General features: G+C 37.6%; 1 protein-coding gene across 1 annotated transcript in view; it reads left to right on the top strand.

Moving 5' to 3' along the window:
• Positions 1-2732: 2732 nt before the first annotated feature.
• Positions 2733-19294, top strand: part of itga11b (integrin, alpha 11b) — a gene marked incomplete at its 5' end in the record, with an annotated part of 65232 nt that continues 48670 nt past the window's right edge. The window contains 9 exons of the mRNA XM_079809540.1: positions 2733-2746; positions 6931-7040; positions 7119-7210; positions 8748-8862; positions 8958-9085; positions 11007-11155; positions 14873-15017; positions 16492-16654; positions 18243-18313. Of these exons, the coding sequence (XP_079665666.1) occupies positions 2733-2746; positions 6931-7040; positions 7119-7210; positions 8748-8862; positions 8958-9085; positions 11007-11155; positions 14873-15017; positions 16492-16654; positions 18243-18313 (987 nt within the window). The remainder of the gene's footprint in view (positions 2747-6930; positions 7041-7118; positions 7211-8747; positions 8863-8957; positions 9086-11006; positions 11156-14872; positions 15018-16491; positions 16655-18242; positions 18314-19294) is intronic.

Here is a 19294-nt window from a genome sequence, read left to right as displayed (position 1 = left end):
TCCAATTTATTCTGAAAACCCTGGCATGTTGTGTTAGCATCGGATGGCCAGGAAAAAAAAGACCTGGTTTAACCAGACGTTCCTCAAATAACTTTGCCTCAGGATAGACTAAACCTTCACAACGGGTGCCAAAGAGTAACAGTGAATTCCAAGAGCGGTGCATTGTGGGAACTGAGAGGACTGCACATCCCAAAAAACAAACGCAATCCATCATGTGTCTTAAAGCAAAAACAACTCCTACTATGGTATGTTATAGCATAGTACCAGAGGTGGACAGTAACGAAGTACATTTACTTGAGTACTGTACTTAAGTACACTTTTGGAGTATCTGTACTTTACTGTAGTATTATTTTTTAGGGAAACTTTTACTTTAACTACATTTGAAAGACAAAATATCGTACTTTTTACTCCACTACATTTCTATCAAGGTCCTCGAAGTCAAAAGTCATTTCTGTAGCAGATTTGCAAGTCAGTGGATAATTTTTTTTCTTCTTTAAAAGTTTTTTTTTTTTTGCAAAATGTAAATGTCTGGGAGAAAGAGAAGCATAGACATATGGATGAATCTGAAAAAGCCTGATGAACGAGCTCAGTTCAGTCTGTTTTCTGAGATGCCAGAGCACTAGTACTGAATAGAGCTTTCTTTTGTGTGTTTTTCGCACAACAGACCAATACACACAAAATTTCAAAATTTTCATTTTGGAAAGTATTCACGTAAACAAAGTTGATTATGTCTTAAGTGAACGTAAACAGTTGGGGGAATATCAGATGTGTATCAGTGTGTAGGATTTGTGCATTCTGCCTTAAAGTGACAGCAGCTTTGTAAAAAGCTTTGTAAATTTTAAGTATTTAAATTAGTTCAAGGTGGTCTTATGGAGCATCACTGACTGGCTTAAACCATCATGGCATAGCGTGCATTTATACAACAATAATAAAATAATGCATTGACATAAAAAAGGAAAATTTACTTTTGATACTTAAGTACTTTTAAAAGCAAGTACTTCTGTACTTTTACTTAAGTAAAAATTGTTTTTAACAACTTTCACTTGTAACAGAGTAATATTTGACCAGTAGTACTTTTACTTTCACTCGAGTAATGGAGTTGTGTACTTTGTCCACCTCTGCATAGTACTGAACGATTATCATACATGGCATACAGTAAAATAATGTCCCTTCTGAAAAGACTATAGTTTGCTGGGATTAAAGGGTTAGTTCACCCAAAAATGAAAATTCTGTCATTAATTCCTTACCCTCATGCCGTTCGACACCCGTCAGACCTCCGTTCATCTCCAGACACAAATGAAGATATTTTAGTGTAAAGCTGATGCTGAGAAAGGCTTCAGATAGGCCTCCATTGGCATTCAGTACATTTACACTCCCAAGACCCATAAAAGGCACTTAAAACGTCGTTACAAAGTCCATCTCACCACAGTGACTCTACAATAATTTAAGATGCGACGACAATAGTTTTTATGCGCAAAAAAAATCTAAATAACCTTTATCCAACTTGTTCTTGTCTTCTGTGTGCCTCCATGACACATGCGTGAGAATATGACGCAGATCCGGCGTTCGGACACCAGAAGAGATTTGTTTACAAGCAGAGGAAGACGCGCGTATCTCAGCTGTTGAATTCTACATTGATCAAGCTTTAGGTCTCAAAATGGGGTTAAAGTGTGCATTTCATGGATTCCCGAACGCCGGCGCTACGTCATATTCTCACGCATGCGCCGTGGAGGCACACACGGAAGACAAGAAGAGGTTGAATAAAGTTTTTTTTTTTTTTTTTGCGCACAAAAACTATTGTCGTCGCATCGTAAAATTATTGTAGAGCCACTGTGGTGAGATGGACTTTGTGACGATGTTTTTAGTGCCTTTTATGGGTCTTGTGAGTGTAAATGTACTGAATGCCAATGGAGGCCTATCTGAAGCCTTTCTCAGCATCAGCTTTACACTAAAATATCTTCATTTGTGCCTGAAGATGAACGGAGGTCTGACGGGTGTCCAACGACATGAGGGTGAGGAATTAATGACAGAATTTTCATTTTTGTGTGAACTAACCCTTTAATAGGTTTAGTTGGTCTCTGAGACTGGTGAAGTTGGGTTTCAGCTGGTCTTAAGTGCCAAAAAACTTTATAAAATCAAACTAGTCCATTCTGATTACAGTGAAAGCCAGTTAAAACCAACAAACCACCTCAGAGTAGTTTATGTTGGGGGGCTTACATATTGACTGACATCAATGATTTTGTGACCCGAAACAAGCGGCTGTGCTGCAGGTCGCAGTGGCAGTAGAGGAATGTAAACATTGACATGGATGGATTTCACAGGCCAAACTGTGGGATGCGGTTTGTCATCGTAGTTCTAAACGTCTTGATCTCAACGAGAACAGCTTCTGCTGTTGGTTTCTGGTATTGGCTCGGTCTCAAACGTACCTCAGAAGCTGGGAAAATCTGCTTAGCGATTCTTTGCTGCTGGGCTCATGTAGCGCTTTCTTCCTATCAGGGAATGAATGACTTCGACTGGAACGCTGCTGGAATGTTGAACTTGTGATCCTGTTTGTGTTTCTCATAAAATGACTGTTTGGACTGATCTGCTACCGTTACGTTTTGCTGGAGAAATATCTTGAGTGCTGCTTTCCCATGCTAAACTTACCTCCATGATGCTATGGTGTTGCTAGAGTAAGGTGACCAGATTTCTGAAATGGAAACCGGGGACATTTCCTATTTGAGTGGTCAAACATGTCAGTCAATATGTAAGCTACTCTGAGGTGGTTTGTTGGTTTTAACTGGCTTTCACTGTCATCAGAATGGACTAGTTTGATTTTATAAAGGTTTTTGGCACTTAAGACCAGCTGAAACCCAACTTCACCAGTCTCAGAGACCAACTAAACCTATTCATCCCAGCAAACTATAGTCTTTTCAGAAGGGACATTATTTTCCGGTATGCCATGTATGATAATCTTTCAGTACTATGCTATAACGTACCATAGTAGGATTTATTTTAGACACTCACTTAACATTTGAAAAGCATGTTAAAAAAAATTGTTTGTACAGTTGCACCCCAACTTAGAAATTTTAAATTTATACGGGGTCAAGCTGCAAGAATCTTTCTGCACTCTTTAATCTCTTCTAATTTCTCTTACTGCATTACTTCATGGTCCCAAGCAGGAAAATCTACTCCTTAGACCTTTGAAAAGTTTATACAAACGTGCTATAAAAGTGTTTGATAAGAAACCTGACAGACATCATCATTGTCTTATAATTCAAAATCATCATCTTTTTACCTTTAATAACTTTGTCATATTTCACAACTGTAGTTTAATGTATACAATTGTGAATGATCTTGCACCTCCACCTTTAAAGATGTTTGTTTCATTACGCAAAGACAGTTCAAGACAGATAAGAGCCTCGTTAAGAGGTGACTAAGCGCATTTTAGAAAAACAGATTTTGGTCGATCAGCGTTTTCTGCAAAGGCTGTTAATAACTGGAATAGTTTACCAACTGATATTAGACAGTGCACTACTTTTGTCCAGTTTAAATTACATTTGAAAAGATTTTAAAGGCAAGTCAGGTTTGTGATCATTAATTATACAAGGTAAACGATTGTTGAATATGTTTTTTTTTTTTTTTGTATTCTATTGTATTTAATCTGTATGGTATTTTTATTGATAATTTGGTGTACTCCTGCCCAGGGACAACAGATGAAATTTAGCTATGTAGCTAATTCTGGGGTAATATTGTATTGTCCATTGTCCCTGTCAAATAAAGTAAAAAAAAAAAAAAAAAAAAATATATTGTTTCGTTTTAGCTTGAAAATAATTCTTACTATCCTTAATAGGTCTTGTTATTTTGCATTTTAGCCTTATTTTAAGCAGAAAGTATGTATTCTGCGCATGTATTTTTTACAAGTGTAATTGTTTAGTTTTTTTTATATTTATAGTTCAGATGTATGGTAATCCCTGCTTTGCGACTGCAGAACTTTTGGGGGGTTCTGCTCTTGGTTACGTTCTTCATGAAGCAGTAAAGTGCGCGTGTCCAAGTAGAGTCAGCGTATCTCACAGCGCCATCTGCTGGTGACAATTATCACTACTACACGATTGCTCCTATAACCAGCAGCTGCTGTATTATGGTTGGGTGCTTTTTTGCAATATATCTGCGGGTTGTTTTGAACGAGCTGTAAAACGGGGACATTTCCGGGGACAGCTCCAGTCAGGGACAAAACACCAAAAACCGGGACTGTCCCCGGAAAATGGGGACGTCTGGTCACCCTATGCTAGAGCATTGCTAAGGTTGCTGTTGTATCTTTGGTGGTTCCTGTATGTATTTTTGGTCTGGGTTTTTCAAGGTAGCCGCTTACTGGCAAAAGACTTTTGTGGGGTTACAAATTTATACATTGTTATATCTAGGTTCAAATGTAATAGAATATAACTGAAAACATTATCTATATTTGTGTTTTACATTTTGAAGTAAACTTGAGGAAATTCTAAGGAGATACGTCAGGCTGTGTAAGTGGTTGAGACATTAAGTCTTTTGTCTCTATGCATTTCCTGACTATTTACCATGACAAGTTTAGAGCAATACTGCCTGAGTGATTGGATTAGCATCTATGCATTTGAATGGCACTGTTATGCTGATTGAATCTGGACGAGAGACACAGTTATGTAGGGTGTGTCCTTTTTACCTATACAACATATGCATTCCATTGTTTGAATGTCTCCTCCTCTGCTGTATAACCTCTCCCCCTGAAATGTAGATAAATTGCATTATCTTGTACTGTTAAATCAGACTGTTTTCGGACGACCTGCAGCACAGAGAGTTCTCATTAAAAGAATCACTTCTGTTTTGATCCCGACGTCTCCTGGGGCCCGTTCTTCGTACGCCGCTAACTCAGTTAGCTGGATTTGATTGTTGACGATTTGACATGATCTTGGATTGTTTGGTTCTTCGAAGCTCATCCTGGACTTGCTGTCATAGTAACAGGTCCGTAAGCTTAAACCTGCTCATGAGTGGCTTATTTCATGTAAACAGGATTAGATTGCATAAATACATAAATTACAACATTGAAATAAAAATGTAAAGGGTGTACAAATACAGTATAAAATCTGAATATAAATATAAATAATTGGTAATCATGTTAAAAAAAAAAAAACATTTATCATTTATCTATTATAACTTTTATGTTGGTTTGGTGGTTTGGCTGTTTCCTTATAAAGGTCCAGAAATTCGTGGGGTTTTTATTGTATAATTTGTCAAGTTTTTTGCCAGGTGGCTTTTTTAATTATATGATGTCATTACGTTGCTGTGTTGACGCCAGCCAATCGCTGCATTGCTGATCGTGGTTTCGAGTATCGATGCATCTACCCTCTTCAGGGAACACAAGAACGCGCAGTAATCTTAGATCATTTAATCCAGATATTTTAATCCAATCCGCAAATTCGTTTGAAGAACCAAATTAGCCTGAGATCAGTTATCACGATTAAAAGATCTGGGATCTGTCAAATCATCTCAGATGTAATAAGCAACGTACGAAGAACGGGCCCCTGGTCTCTACTTCAAGAAACAACAGAAGTTCACAACACTTTGTTTTATAATTTAATGCATTTTAGCTAAGCATGATGCGTAATGATGATGCGACACAAAATGGCTTCAATGTTAAAAGTGTGTAACTCAGGCCCTGTGTGCTCTAGCACCCTGCAGACAGTTTGGGCTGTTTCCACTAGATTCCAGAAAATACTGGAAAAAAGATTTTTGTCTGGATCTTGTATGCAAGATTTATTCAAATGGATCTGAATGGAGGAATATTAACTTTTTAATGTAATTTCCTCCTGTAACTACAAAGGGTTTCCATTAAAATGACATCAAAATTGTGTATTTAGACCACTGTATGTGTGTATGGGAAGCTTTTCCATTTGGGTAGGCCAAATCCAGGCGGAAATCCCCCCAAAAATGGTCCTAGAGCATAAGTGGTTAAAAACACACATTATCAAATCTTGAAATTGCTCCATATGCTCCCAAAATTTAATCTATGCGACCTCAAAGTTTATTTGGGAGCATTTGTGCGAGTGCAACCGCACAAATCGGAAACATCTGGTTTGTGCTCCAAACACACAATTGGCAACCGGACGGTTTTTAATCTCTATTCTTGCACACAAACTTTATTGCAATCATTTCCCGAAATGTCATTTGTGTGATAATATAAGTCTGTTAACAGCCAGAGATGGAAAACGAGCGCTGAAGACGGACGCAAAGAGGAGAGTGCAGACGCGCGGCAGGGAAAATACCAGACACAGCAAGATCACCGTTTGCGAACCTCGAAATATAGGAAGAAAAATATAAATATTGAATTGGGGTTACATAAATGTATCTCTGAAGGAAACTGACTCTGTTCAGAATCGTTTCAATGGCATTTTTAAAGCGGTACCCAAAGAAACGCTTCTTTCCTATAAGCGCCACCTGCTGTTAGAGAGTGAATTTGCATTTTTATTCAGTCCGTCTGTTTTTGTTTTGTGCAGATGTGTCTTATGTAACATACATTTCCCAAAGCTCAAGTCATACCATTCTGTATTTGCTCTAAGTCTTGAAATTATGCAATGTAATTTAAATCAAAAACAACTGCTCATGCTACATGTGTGTATCTTTGTTTGGATCGTGATTAAAATGCAGTGGTTGCCTCTAATTTCAAATAGCTAGTTTTTTTTTAAAGACAAGTTTGGCCTGTTATAGAGAAAATAAACAAGTACATTTGCTTAAAAGGAAAAAAATCTGCAGTTTATTGGAAATAAAAATAAAATCTTAATCGGACTATAGGTTGAAAAATCTATAGGTTGATCTTGCCTTTCATCAAGGCCGAGGTCAGGGATCTTTGGCTTGAAATGGTTGGTGACCACTAAAATAAAGCTGTGTAAGTATTAAAGAAAGTATATTCTTGTATTTCAGGCTCCTAGTAGGAGCTCCCTTTGAGGGGAGCGGAGAACATCAGACAGGTGACGTCTACAGATGTCCACTAGACAGCAAACCTGCCGCAAACTGCACACGACTGCATCTAGGTATCACCCATCGGACGCCGCAATATTAAGGCAAATTATAACATTTTGTAATTGTATTTTTTCTCTGGACTTTTCTAGGAAAGATATCCCTGAACAACGTGTCCGAACGCAAAGAGAAAATGAGGTTGGGAATGACTCTCACCTCCAACCCCAAGGATCACAGCTTTGTGGTAACATTCATTTTCACTTTAATGCATTAACTATTTTACTCTATTTACTTTCTCAATGATCCTACTCATGGGCGGAGGGTGAACCCACTTCAGGGTAGGGCTAAGGAGATGCACTTCCCTTTTAAAAACACATTTAATCCTCATCCTTCCCTTACAAATTTCTTTATTTTTATTTAAAATTGAGTGTTCATCTGAGTGGTCCAAGACCCTAGGACTTTGTCACATTTGAACCACCAATGGCAATTTTTTTTACAGGATTCAAGGAGTTATGTGGTTGAAATTTTTTAAAGTAACAAATCCTTCCCTCACGGGTCAATTTGACCCCCTTAGGAATGAATGGAATGCGAGGAATGCTTCAGTACACATAGAAAACCCTAAAAAATGCTCAACATTTGAACTAAACTTTACCAAACAATGATTTTATAATGTCTACATGTGTATCTGAATACATACTGAAGAGAAACTGAGTTTAGGACCCAGCGGAACAGCTCATTTGCTCCATATAGAGCGATAGGGCCATCTAGTGGCAAGAGTCATGAAATAATATATTATATTAATATTTTATTACAAGAGGTCGGCAAAGACACCCAATGTAAGATATTCTGAGCTGAATTAAAAGGGTTATGCATGAAATTGTAAGTCATTCTGAATTGAAGTTGTAAGAATGTGAAGAATGTGCTTAAATTACTATTTATTTTTTATTGATAAAATGTGGTTATTTAAAAAGGTTTAAAAAAATATAAATTAAACAAATTCATTACAAATATAAAAAGAGCTTTCTACACACAAAAAAAGTTGACCTGCGAGGGAAGGAGTTTTTACACAGTGCGAGGGAAGGATGAGGGTTAAATAGATTTCCATTAAATATTTTCAAGTTATGAGTCGCCAACTAAATAACACATTCCAGCATAAACGCTCCCGGTGTTGTGCCGAATTCAGACCCTCGCCAGATTATAATAGTCCCCAGTATGGGTAGGTTAAGGATTAGGTGTAGGGTAAGGAGTTCAAATTCAGAATTCACAACACCGATAAAACATGTTATTAAAGCATCTACGTTCACAAACTATCTTTGTTTATTGCGATCTCACAAAGTTTTGGTATAATCAATGAAGCCGACTGCAAAATGAATCTCTTATTTATATAGTTTGATATAATGATAGGATTTGCGAGCGTGCAGAACTCAGAATCTCACCTCACTTAAACAACTCTGATTGGCCATTGCATTCAAGAGATCAACAGATATGTTTGTGATTGGTTACATTGCTCAACGCTGTAAAAACATGGTGTAAATAGAAACCTTTGACGTTCTCCAGAGCGCAAACACAGATACTCACTGGATCATTTCCCCAATATGCTATTATTATGGAGAAATTGGCAGATCAGTTTTCTTTTCTTTCTAAATACAATCAGACGCGTGCGTCTCTGGTATGTGGGCCAGCCCTTCATACGCTCCGCCTATGATCCTAGTCATATTGAGAAATATTCATCAATTCATAATTCATTAATTGTGAACAGTTTCATGCTGACTGTATTTTAGGCATGTGGGCCGCTGTGGTCGTATGAGTGTGGAAGTTCCTACTACAGCACGGGCATCTGTTCAAGAGTCAACAGCAGCTTCAACTTCACCCACAGCATCGCTCCGGCCTTCCAAAGTAAAGCCAAACTCTTCATTGATGAAGCTTCTTTTGAATTGCGGATATAATCTGCTTTCATCACATGCCTCCTGACAGCATCAGTTTCTCCACAGGATGCGAGACCTACATGGACATAGTGATCGTGTTAGATGGATCCAACTCCATTTATCCCTGGTATGAGGTTCAAGATTTCCTGATAAACGTGCTACAGAAGTTTTACGTCGGTCCAGGACAGATCCAGGTGCGTCTGAATTATGACCTGTAAAATCAGTTTGGACTGTTCTGACTTTGATTTATGAATGCTTTTTGTTGTACAAAAACAGCACTTACCACTGCACTCGTGTGGCTCAGAAATAGGGCAAAAAATCTGAAAATTCAAGAAAATATACATGTTTCTTTAATAGAATATTAATTATGATGCATTATGGAAATATATTTTAGAGCAAAATTTCTGTTTCATGCATTAGTTATTGAAGGCTGGACTACACTACACGACTTTTCAAATCTGAACAAATATTAAAACATAGTAAACTTGACGACTTAGAAATCACACACGATCTTTCAAGTCATTCCGAACGCAACAAACTCACGAAAAAACGTACAAATGTAAACAAGGCTGCATCCGAAAGCACATACTTCCCTACTACAGTGGCAAGAAAAAGTATGTGAACCGCTTGCAGAATCTGTGAAAATGTGAATCATTTTAACAAAATAAAGAGATCATACAAAATGCGTAATTTTTTTTTTTGTGCTGTCCTGAATAAGATATTTTACATAAAAGATGTTTACATATAGTCCACAAGACAAAAACATTGCTGAATTTATTAAAATTAAAGCAGTTAAACAGACCAACGTTCTTCAGATAAATCCTCCAGGTCCTGCACATTCTTCAGTTTTCCAGCATCTTTTGCATATTTGAACCCTCTCCAGCAATGACTGAATGATTTTAAGATCCAGCTTTTCCCACTGAGGACGACTGAGGGATTCAAACACAACTACTAAAAAAAAGGTTGAAACATTCACTGATGCTCCAGAAGGAAACACAACGCATTAAGAGCTGGGGGTGAAAACTTTTGAAAAGGATGAGGTTCAAATTTTTCTTATTTTGTTTCAATATCAATTTTTTTTTATTTAGTACTGCCCTTCGGAAACAACAGAAGATGCTTACTTAAGTTTCCTGAAAGACAAATTAAGTACAATTTACCTTGATCTTCAAATTCAATAAGTTTTCACCCCCGGCTCTTAATGCGTCGTGTTTCCTTCTGGAGCATCAGTGAATGTTTCAACCTTTTTTAGTAGTTGTGTTTGAATCCCTCAATCGTCCTCAGTGGGAAAAGATGGATCTCAAAATCCTACAGTCACTGCTGGAGAGGGTTCAAATATGAAAAAGATGCTGGAAAACTGAAGAATGTGCAGGACCTGGAGGATTTTTCTGAAGAACGTTGATCTGTTTAACGGCTCAGGACAAACAAGGGACAGTTTTTATCACAAAACATAAAAACAGCCGTGAATCATCCAGGGGACGACACACGGTATTGAGAATTAATGGTTCGTAAACTTTTGAACAGGGTCATTTTAATAAATTCAGTCTTGTGGACTATATGTAAAAAAATGTATATGTAAAATATCTTATTCAGGACAGTACTAAATAAAAAAATAACATGCATTTTGTATGATCTCTCTTATTTAGTTGCAATTAATCACATTTTCAAAGATTCTTTAAGCGGTTCACATACTTTTTCTTGCAACTGTATAGTAAGCGGAAATCCAAAATGAGTACCTACTAAAGAGAGTATGCAATTTCGGGTGCAGCCACTCGTCCTTTGGTGCACTGTTTTTCGCCTACTATATAGTAGGGACGCATTCAATTTCGGATGCAGCATACATGTTCTAAAATCAGCTCTAAAAATTAACATGTCTGATCTCCGACGGCTGGATGGAATCATATTTTGAAGCTAAAAAAAAGAGTCCCATCATAAGCTACGCAATTTTCACGCAAAACTCAAATCTGCAGAGTTGAGGCAACTAGAGCATTGAATCTGGGCCAAAATCACGAGGTGTATTCCAGCCTTAAATTGAACAACAGAATTTGACAGTATGACATAAAAGCAAGTATACTATAAATGATGCCTTCTCACCTGGTGTTGTGTCCTGTTGTCCAGGTAGGTGTGGTGCAGTACGGCGCACGAGTAGTGAACGAGTTTCGTCTGGATGATTTCCGTACGGTTGATGAGGTTGTAGCGGCAGCTAAGAATATCGACCAGCGAGGCGGAGAGGAGACGCGCACAGCTCTCGGGATTAATGTGGCCCGGTACACTGCCATGTTTGTGTTTGTCTGTCTGCCATCCATCATTTTCAGTGCATCATTATTTACAATGGAAATAAGGCTAAGCTAATGAGTCAAGATTATTAGAAATGGCATAAATCACAAAAAGCGTAATTTTGGATTAGAGCTGCACGATTAAACGAAATCGAATCGCAATTTGGGTTGTGCGATTATGAAAGCGCATTTTTATAAAATAAATAAATGCCCAGCGTGTGTGTGAAGAGCGGCTCTGAGATCAGTAAACGCTGCTCCGTCTGAAAGCACTGCGAGTCACTTATAACGTGCGTTTGAAAAACAACACGCATCAAACATCTTCACAAACAAAATATGTTTAATAACATGTTTTAACTCACTTCATATAGTCAGTTGAGCTGATGTGGCTTCTAATCACAGAATGTCAATCAGCACTGCATAATTTATTATTATGAAAATACCCGAGAAGGCTTTATGAACTCAAATACACTAATATCTTATCGCAGAAGTATTATCTTCATGTTTAATCAGTCAAAGCGTTTCTATCTTCGTTTTATTCAGCATACAGCGCGCTTCAATTTAGGGATTTCCCATTGGGAAGGGATTTCCTGAAAATGAACGAACGATTACTTGTTCTGAGGTAAATGTGGAGTTTCTGCTTGAGGGCGCCCTCTGGCTTCCAGTATGAATTATACATATTTAAAAGTATTTATTATTATTATTTTCTATCCAAAAGTTTGACAATCCATACATTTTACTGCAATGTACAGGAGTTTTAATTCTCACAGTGGATGCATAAGTGGCTCATATTTCATATTAAAGACATAGACTTTAAGAAATTGACATCACCGATAAAAAGCACAGATTTTTATAATAATATTTTTTTTTTTACAATAAATCCTTAGACCTTTCTAATGATTTTTAGTCATAGTCTGTCTGCATATTAACAGGTAACCCATATTTTTGTTGTAAAATAAGTTTTCTAGTAAAATATAATTATAATTATTATACTGTTACATTTATTCATAAATGCTATTTTACATTTTTAATAATGAAAATGTTATTGTAATAGTAATATTTCTTATTTTTACTAAGCAATAAAAATAATCATAATTATTATTATTAGCCATAGTAATATATAAACACAAAATCTATTATTCACACTTTTCATTTGTAAAAAAATAAAAATAATAATAATCGCATTTTAAATCACAATCGCAATTTTAACCAGAATAATCGCAATTAGATATTTTTCCCAAATCGTGCAGCCCTATTTTGGATCAGCTAACATAAATAATCTTACACTGGCTAATTAAATTATAAATTAAATCCCTTTGTACCAATTAATTGAATTATAATCAAAGCTCAACAAGTAAAACTGATTTATTAGATATTCCTTAGATCGAACTGTTAAAGTTAACGGTATACGAAAAGGTCTGTTGATGCCCAATGTCGCTAGCTGAGCAGAAATAATCATGTTTGGCTTGGTCTCTTCAAAGTCGCATTGTATTCCCTCCTTAGCATAAAGTTTGAGATGTGCCTGGATTTCAATGTCGGTACATCCATCGCTGTTTTCTATGTTCGTGGTGTATATATAAATGTTATAAACGGTGCACAGCTTTTTAAAAATGGCACCAGTGTTTCAACATACACTTACGTCACTGGCTGTTCCTGTTGTGCATCCCAGATAGATGGGAAGTAGGATTTTCCCTACCTCCTTCTAGGAAATAACGTCTGAAACGCCACTTAAAGTGACACATTTGACTTCGGGGTACATCGATCAACCCCGACCTCTTCATTTGACGTAACTTCCAAGATGTCGGCACGCCCTGCTTCTAATTAGCATAAACGTAAAAACAAACTTTAACATTAGACATTAAGTTTATGTAATGATACCTTCGTTTTTGCTTTTCGTCAGCTGTTTTCAAAGCGATTGCTATTTTTATTCTGTTTTTGTCATATTTGACCCCCAAACATGATATGCTCTCCTTGTGTCATGGCGACATCACATCGTCAACATGCGAACTTGACGTGTGATTGACTGGAACACACTGAGGTTTGGACAATCAATTTGGGATTTTCCCACGACTAACCTCATCTGGAACACGGCATTAGACCCTTCTCTGAAGTAGGGGATAATTTAGTCCCCCCCAAAAGGCATTTCTAGAACTAAAATCACTCCCAGTTCCTGCAGTGCCAAAAAAACGGTAACAGTTATAGAAACTAAAAGCTTTTCACCTACACTCAAAAAAATAACTCTTTGAATGAACATAAAAAAATAATGGAAATGATTTCCACATGATTAACTTGCTTTATTTCTGCGTTATGCAATTCTGTTATTCCAATTTAATGTACTTACGTTGGGTCAACTTATTTACGAGCTTAATTTAATAGTGTCAGCCCAACTAATTTGCAATGTTTTGGACCAACTCATTTATTTAAGTTAGCCTAACAAAAGTGCTTAATGCTGAAAGAAAGCCATTTAAGAACATGGAAATCCTTTCCATGATTTAATTACATTAATTCAAAGAATAGCTTTTGAGTGCATTTACAAAACCTTTTACAAGATTTTATTGGCTAGTCAGAAAATGGTTTTGTTACATGCTCAAAGTAGTTTTTTTTATTATTAAAACAACTTTAATAGTTATTAGTAGGTCCTCACCACAAGCACATGCTCTACACTTCACCAAATGGTAAACTCAAAAAACACTAACATAACAAAACTTTTAAATACCAACAAAACAAAACATTAAGCATTAAAAAGTCTCTCAATTTTCTCATCTTGTTAAAAATGCATCAAATTGCACTTTATTTAAACATTTACTCTCCGAATTCAGCCCCTTTGCAAAGCATGATGGGAAGTGAAAGTCTTATTTCTTTGTGTTACTTGATTGAAACGTGTTATTTCAAAATGAAAACATCAAGTTATGTCAAAGGGTTTTAAGTCAGTTCAACATGAATCAATTACATTTGAACCAGAAACCTAATTTAATGGTGTTAAATCAAGATGAATTGCTTAAATAAAGTGAACAGCATCATAAATCATTTTTTTTGAGTGTATTTAAATAATTCACTTTGATTTAACGCCATTGTATCAGGTTTATCTTTCAAGCAAGATAGCTTTATGTTTCTCTTTGGCTTAACCCTCTCGAGTCGCGCCGGCGCGATCGGCTCTCTTTTTTTCTTATCAGTGCCAAAGAGACTCAAATAACTCTGTCGTTTTTTATCATTCAGGCAAGTGTTATACATCATTAGAATCTGTTAAGTTTCTATTTTTTTGTGTACAGTCACAATAAAAACAAATTGTTGTGCTTTTTGCAAAATAAAGAAAACACACATGATGCGCGATCTACAGCCTCTCTCTCAAAGACGTTCATTCGGATAGTCTTCAGAAAATGACCTCTAGCTTAGTGAATACTTGTCTCGCAAACATCAGATGCTTTCATCTTAAAATGTTTCAATCAAGTAGCTCGATCAAATATAGAAAACAGCTTTCCATTTCGCATCATGCTTTTCATGGGGCTGGATAGGGAGAGTAAATATTAAAATAACCCGTCATTTTATGCATTTTTAGCAAGATGACAAAATGGACTTATTTGTTAATGTTCAATTACGTTGATATTTAAAATATTGTTTATGTTGGGGGTTTTTTTGAGTGTGGGGGGGGGGGGGGGGTATTTTTGAGAGTTTGATTCACTCGTTTACACTGTGTATATGTATTTATAACAGAACTCAAGCATTTAAACACGGGGGTCGTCCAGACGCTAAGAAAGTCATGATTGTCATCACTGATGGAGAATCGCATGACAGCCCAGACCTACGGGCAGCCGTAGAAGAAAGCGAGAAGGATAATATCACCTTGTATGGCATCGCGGTGAGTTACAGTTTCTAGTAAAATCTGCCAGATGTATTCTTCAGGTTTACTTTGGTCCATCAGTCATGAAACTCTTGAGTTGTTTTCAAACAGATGCACAGATCAAACAGGTGAAGATATTCCAGTAGCACTTTATTTTACAGTCCTGTGCCCAGTTGCATAAAGCACCTTAAGTGTAATTTTCCCTTAAGTTCGCCCTTATGCTTCCCTTAAACCTAAGGGTGTTGCAGAAAAAAACCCTTATGTGTTACTTAAGGGGTTCTTTAAGTGAAACGTGATAAACACTAAGAATTCCCCTTAAATGCAGTTTTTTTACTTAAGTAATCCCTTAAAAAGTGTTAAGCGGTGCATAAAACCCCTTAACAGTCATTTCCCTAAGTATAACTTAAGGTTTGGGAATCGTAACCTTAAAAGTAACGCGGACAAAAATAAGACGACATGGCTGAATTTATGGAACCAGCTGAAGATCATTATGTGCCAAGAAGTATTTTTAGGGATAGGGAGAACCCTTTGGACCATCTTAGCGATGAAAAATTGTTGCTAGAATACACCGATTTGACCGTCACACATCGCAACCACTGTGACACTGAACACTTGCAGTCATGCGTACATTTCTGAATGAGATGAAGAAAAACTCACATAATTAAAAAAGTCGTTTGACGTTATAACAAGTCATTAATGTCTTTTAACTTATAGAACGAAGCTATAGATTGTGAATTTAAACATGTCTCGTTTACCAGCAGCAAAAGTCAGGATGACTAGCCGAGGTGAGGCTGTTCCAGGCGGGATCTCACAACATTTTTAAATAGGCGCTATCTTTACAAATAAACCACCGATTTGAGCTTTAAACAACTACATTCTCGACTGAACAACTCTTAAAACTATATTTCGTGACACAATAACAGTAGTATTTTTCAATTTCGCGGCCGCACACAACCACTATGAAAAGCGCAAAAGGGAGCGCGTCAATTTCGCTTCAAACGCTTGCTTTAAACGCATGTCCATCTCGCTTTGGACGCGCAAATGCATTCAAAGTTCAAGTGTCAAACTAGACGCGAATTTGACGCTCTATTCACGTTTGGTGTGAACACAGCATTAGTGTTAGTGTCTTGCGTATCTGTGGCAACAAGACTTTAATAACGTGAATCCAGGAACGCTGTTGTGAAACACTTAAATGTTTCCCTTACCTAAGAGAACCGTTTAAGAGATTATATGCAACACCCTTAAGTTATTCTCTTAGGTAAGGGGAAATCGCCCCTTAAGTCTCATACTTGAGGGAAAAACTTAAGGTGCTTTATGCAACCGGGCACTGTTCCCCACGTACTTATTATATTAATTACAATAACTGGGTAATAACTAGGCGCTAACCCTGAACCTGTAACCTTATTTTACCCAGTACTTTCTTAGGTACTCTATACACATAAGTGCACATACTGTAAAATAAAGTGTAACCGGTATTCCAATGCCGTTCCAGGTTCTCGGCTACTATAATCGGCGAGGAATCAATCCTGAAGCTTTTCTGAGGGAAATCAAGTTCATAGCCACTGATCCCGAGGAGCACTTCTTCAGCGTCACTGACGAGTCGGCCTTGAAGGATATCGTTGATGCTCTGGGAGAGAAGATCTTCAGCTTGGAGGGTATGAATCCCATGCTTAAGCCATATCTAGAGATCAGAATGCCAAAGAAAACAACAAGAACAATGCTAAAAACCACTCATAAGACTGTAGAAACCACATATCAACATTTAAACCAAACAGGCCCTGTTTACACCTGGTATTAAGATGCATTTTGGTCGATCGCATCACACATGGACCACTTTGTCCACTTTTAACCATTTGTCCTGATTTCTTCGAGGGGAGGGTATGGGCTTTTTCAGATCTTTCCATCTAATGGACGATAAAACCTCACACAACTTACATATGAATGCGACCGGAAACATACGGAGAGCATCAGCTTTAGTTTCTGCTCTGACAGTCGCAAGACACAGCAAACGCTATGAGTGTGTGTTAGAAATCAGGAATGGAGAGAGAACATTGTGCTTGGGGGACGTTTTCCTCTTCAAATCAAACTTGGGTCCTCAGCCAACAAAGTTGAAATCCCGTCTGGCTAACGCACGTCCCAAAATGTTCACGCGTCAGAGTAGGGGGTCTTTTAGTGGCTGTTCAAATGCATTTGACCACATGAGCTTTACTCTATGAAAGCAATCTGGTCAAATCTGCTCTGGAAGTGGTCGAAAGTGGACAAGCTCAAAATGCTTTAGACCCTGTTACACCTGTATTTAAAGGGTTAGTTCACCCAAAAATTAAAATTCTGTCATTAATGACTTACCCTCATGTCGTTGGACACCCGTCAGACCTCCGTTCATCTTCAGACACAAATGAAGATATTTTAGTGTAAATCTGATGGCTCTGAAAGGCCTCCATTGGCTCAATGCACTTTACACTCTCAAGACCCTTAAAAGACACTAAAGACGTCGATACAAAGTCCATCTCACTACAGTGGTTCTACAATAACTTTATGGAGTGGCGAGAATAGTTTTTGTGCGCAAAAAAACCCTAAATAACGACTAATATAGTGATGACGATTTCAAAACACGGCCTCATGAAGCTTTGAAGCGTTATGAATCAGTGAGTCGATTCAGCAGTTTGAATCGCCAAATTTCCGCAGGTTGGCGGTTTGACACGCGATCCGAATCATGATTCGACTCACTGATTCATAACGCTTCGAAGCTTCATGATGCATTATTTTGAAATCGTCATCACTATATAAGTCGTTATTTAGGGTTTTTTGCGCACAAAAACTATTCTCGCCGATTCATAAAGTTATTGTAGAACCACTGTAGTGAGATGGACTTTGTAACGACATCTTTAGTGTCTTTTAAGGGTCTTGAGAGTGTAAAGTGCATTGAGCCAATGGAGGCCTTTCAGAGCATCAGATTTACACTAAAATATCTTCATTTGTGTCTGAAGATGAACGGAGGTCTGACGGGTGTCCAACCACATGAGGGTCAGTCATTAATGACAGAATTTTCATTTTTGGGTGAACTAACCCTTTAAAGTCATCCACTTGTGATCAGATCGACCAAAAACGCATCTTAATACCAGGTGTAAACAGGGCCTCAGAATACCTCATCAACTGAAACATAACTATAGCCTGCCAACCATACACAAAACATTAGCATCATCACACAGCAAAACACTCAAAACACGTTTGACTTTTCTGCAGGCACCAACCAGAACGGTACGGCCTTTGGTTTGCAGATGTCTCAAGCTGGATTCTCCTCGCATATCGTGGAGGTGAGTGCGTCTCCATCCATTCCAAGCAGAAGAAATATAAATATTGACAATAGCGCTAATGTGCTGAGAATTATATTAAGTACTCAGTGAGGTGCACGAAATGCTGTTATTTTGCTCTTTGCACTCTGTGATTGAGTTTGAAGCTCTTGCATTAGCCTGGAGCAGAAACTACAGCATCAGTCAAAATAAAGAGTCATTGAAAGATTGATTCGTTTACCGCTCTGTGCCCATGGGAAAACAAACCGTAGGTACGTCCTTTTAGGGCCCGACAGAAGCATGAAACGCCACTCTTTCAATTAAAATACGACTTGTTTACGTTTGAAGCTGTTCCACATGCTGTGAGCGGCATGAAAACAGACCGTCTTCTGAGAGAAGGACTATTTTTCACGGATGAGAGGGGTTTGGAGGTCAGGGGCTCTTTTTGTGTTAGATGAAGGACAACCTACCCGGAGAAAAATAACATTTTTTTCATAACTTTCCCTGTTGGATCCCAGGAGCTGCTCTTGACAGTGGCAATTCGAGACGGGAGATAACGTCTCGGAAAGATTTTTTTTCATTCTTGAGTCTTGACTTCTCAGAGGGAACGAGGTCCAGAGAACACATATGGTTTTGCTGAATTACGCTCCTTGAGCGAGGAACCCTCACACAAACACACACACGTGCCCTGGTTTTTCATGTGCACGCTTGTGCATGTGACTATTTGTAAAGAAAGGCTTTCTGCTAGTGGCTGTTAAATGTTTTTAAAGGACTGGCTTTGTTTTGTTTTATAAGGAAAAGAGTTCAGTGTCCATCAAGCTTGCAGTAAATAAAACCTAATCAGATGGAAATAAAACGTTTGGAAGTCAGTTTATTAGCTTGGGCCACTGACACGGACATGGTATGCTAGATTTCACTGCTTTTGTTTCGTAAAGAGCTAAAAAGGTGCCAGGCCTTGAACAAAAAAAAACATCCACTCAGTTGCAAAACCTATTGAGTTACACT

The sequence above is a fragment of the Gobio gobio genome, assembly GCF_949357685.1.
Source record: "Gobio gobio genome assembly, chromosome: 25".
Lineage (NCBI taxonomy): Eukaryota > Metazoa > Chordata > Actinopteri > Cypriniformes > Gobionidae > Gobio > Gobio gobio.
This window is presented reverse-complemented; position numbering and strand designations above follow the sequence as displayed.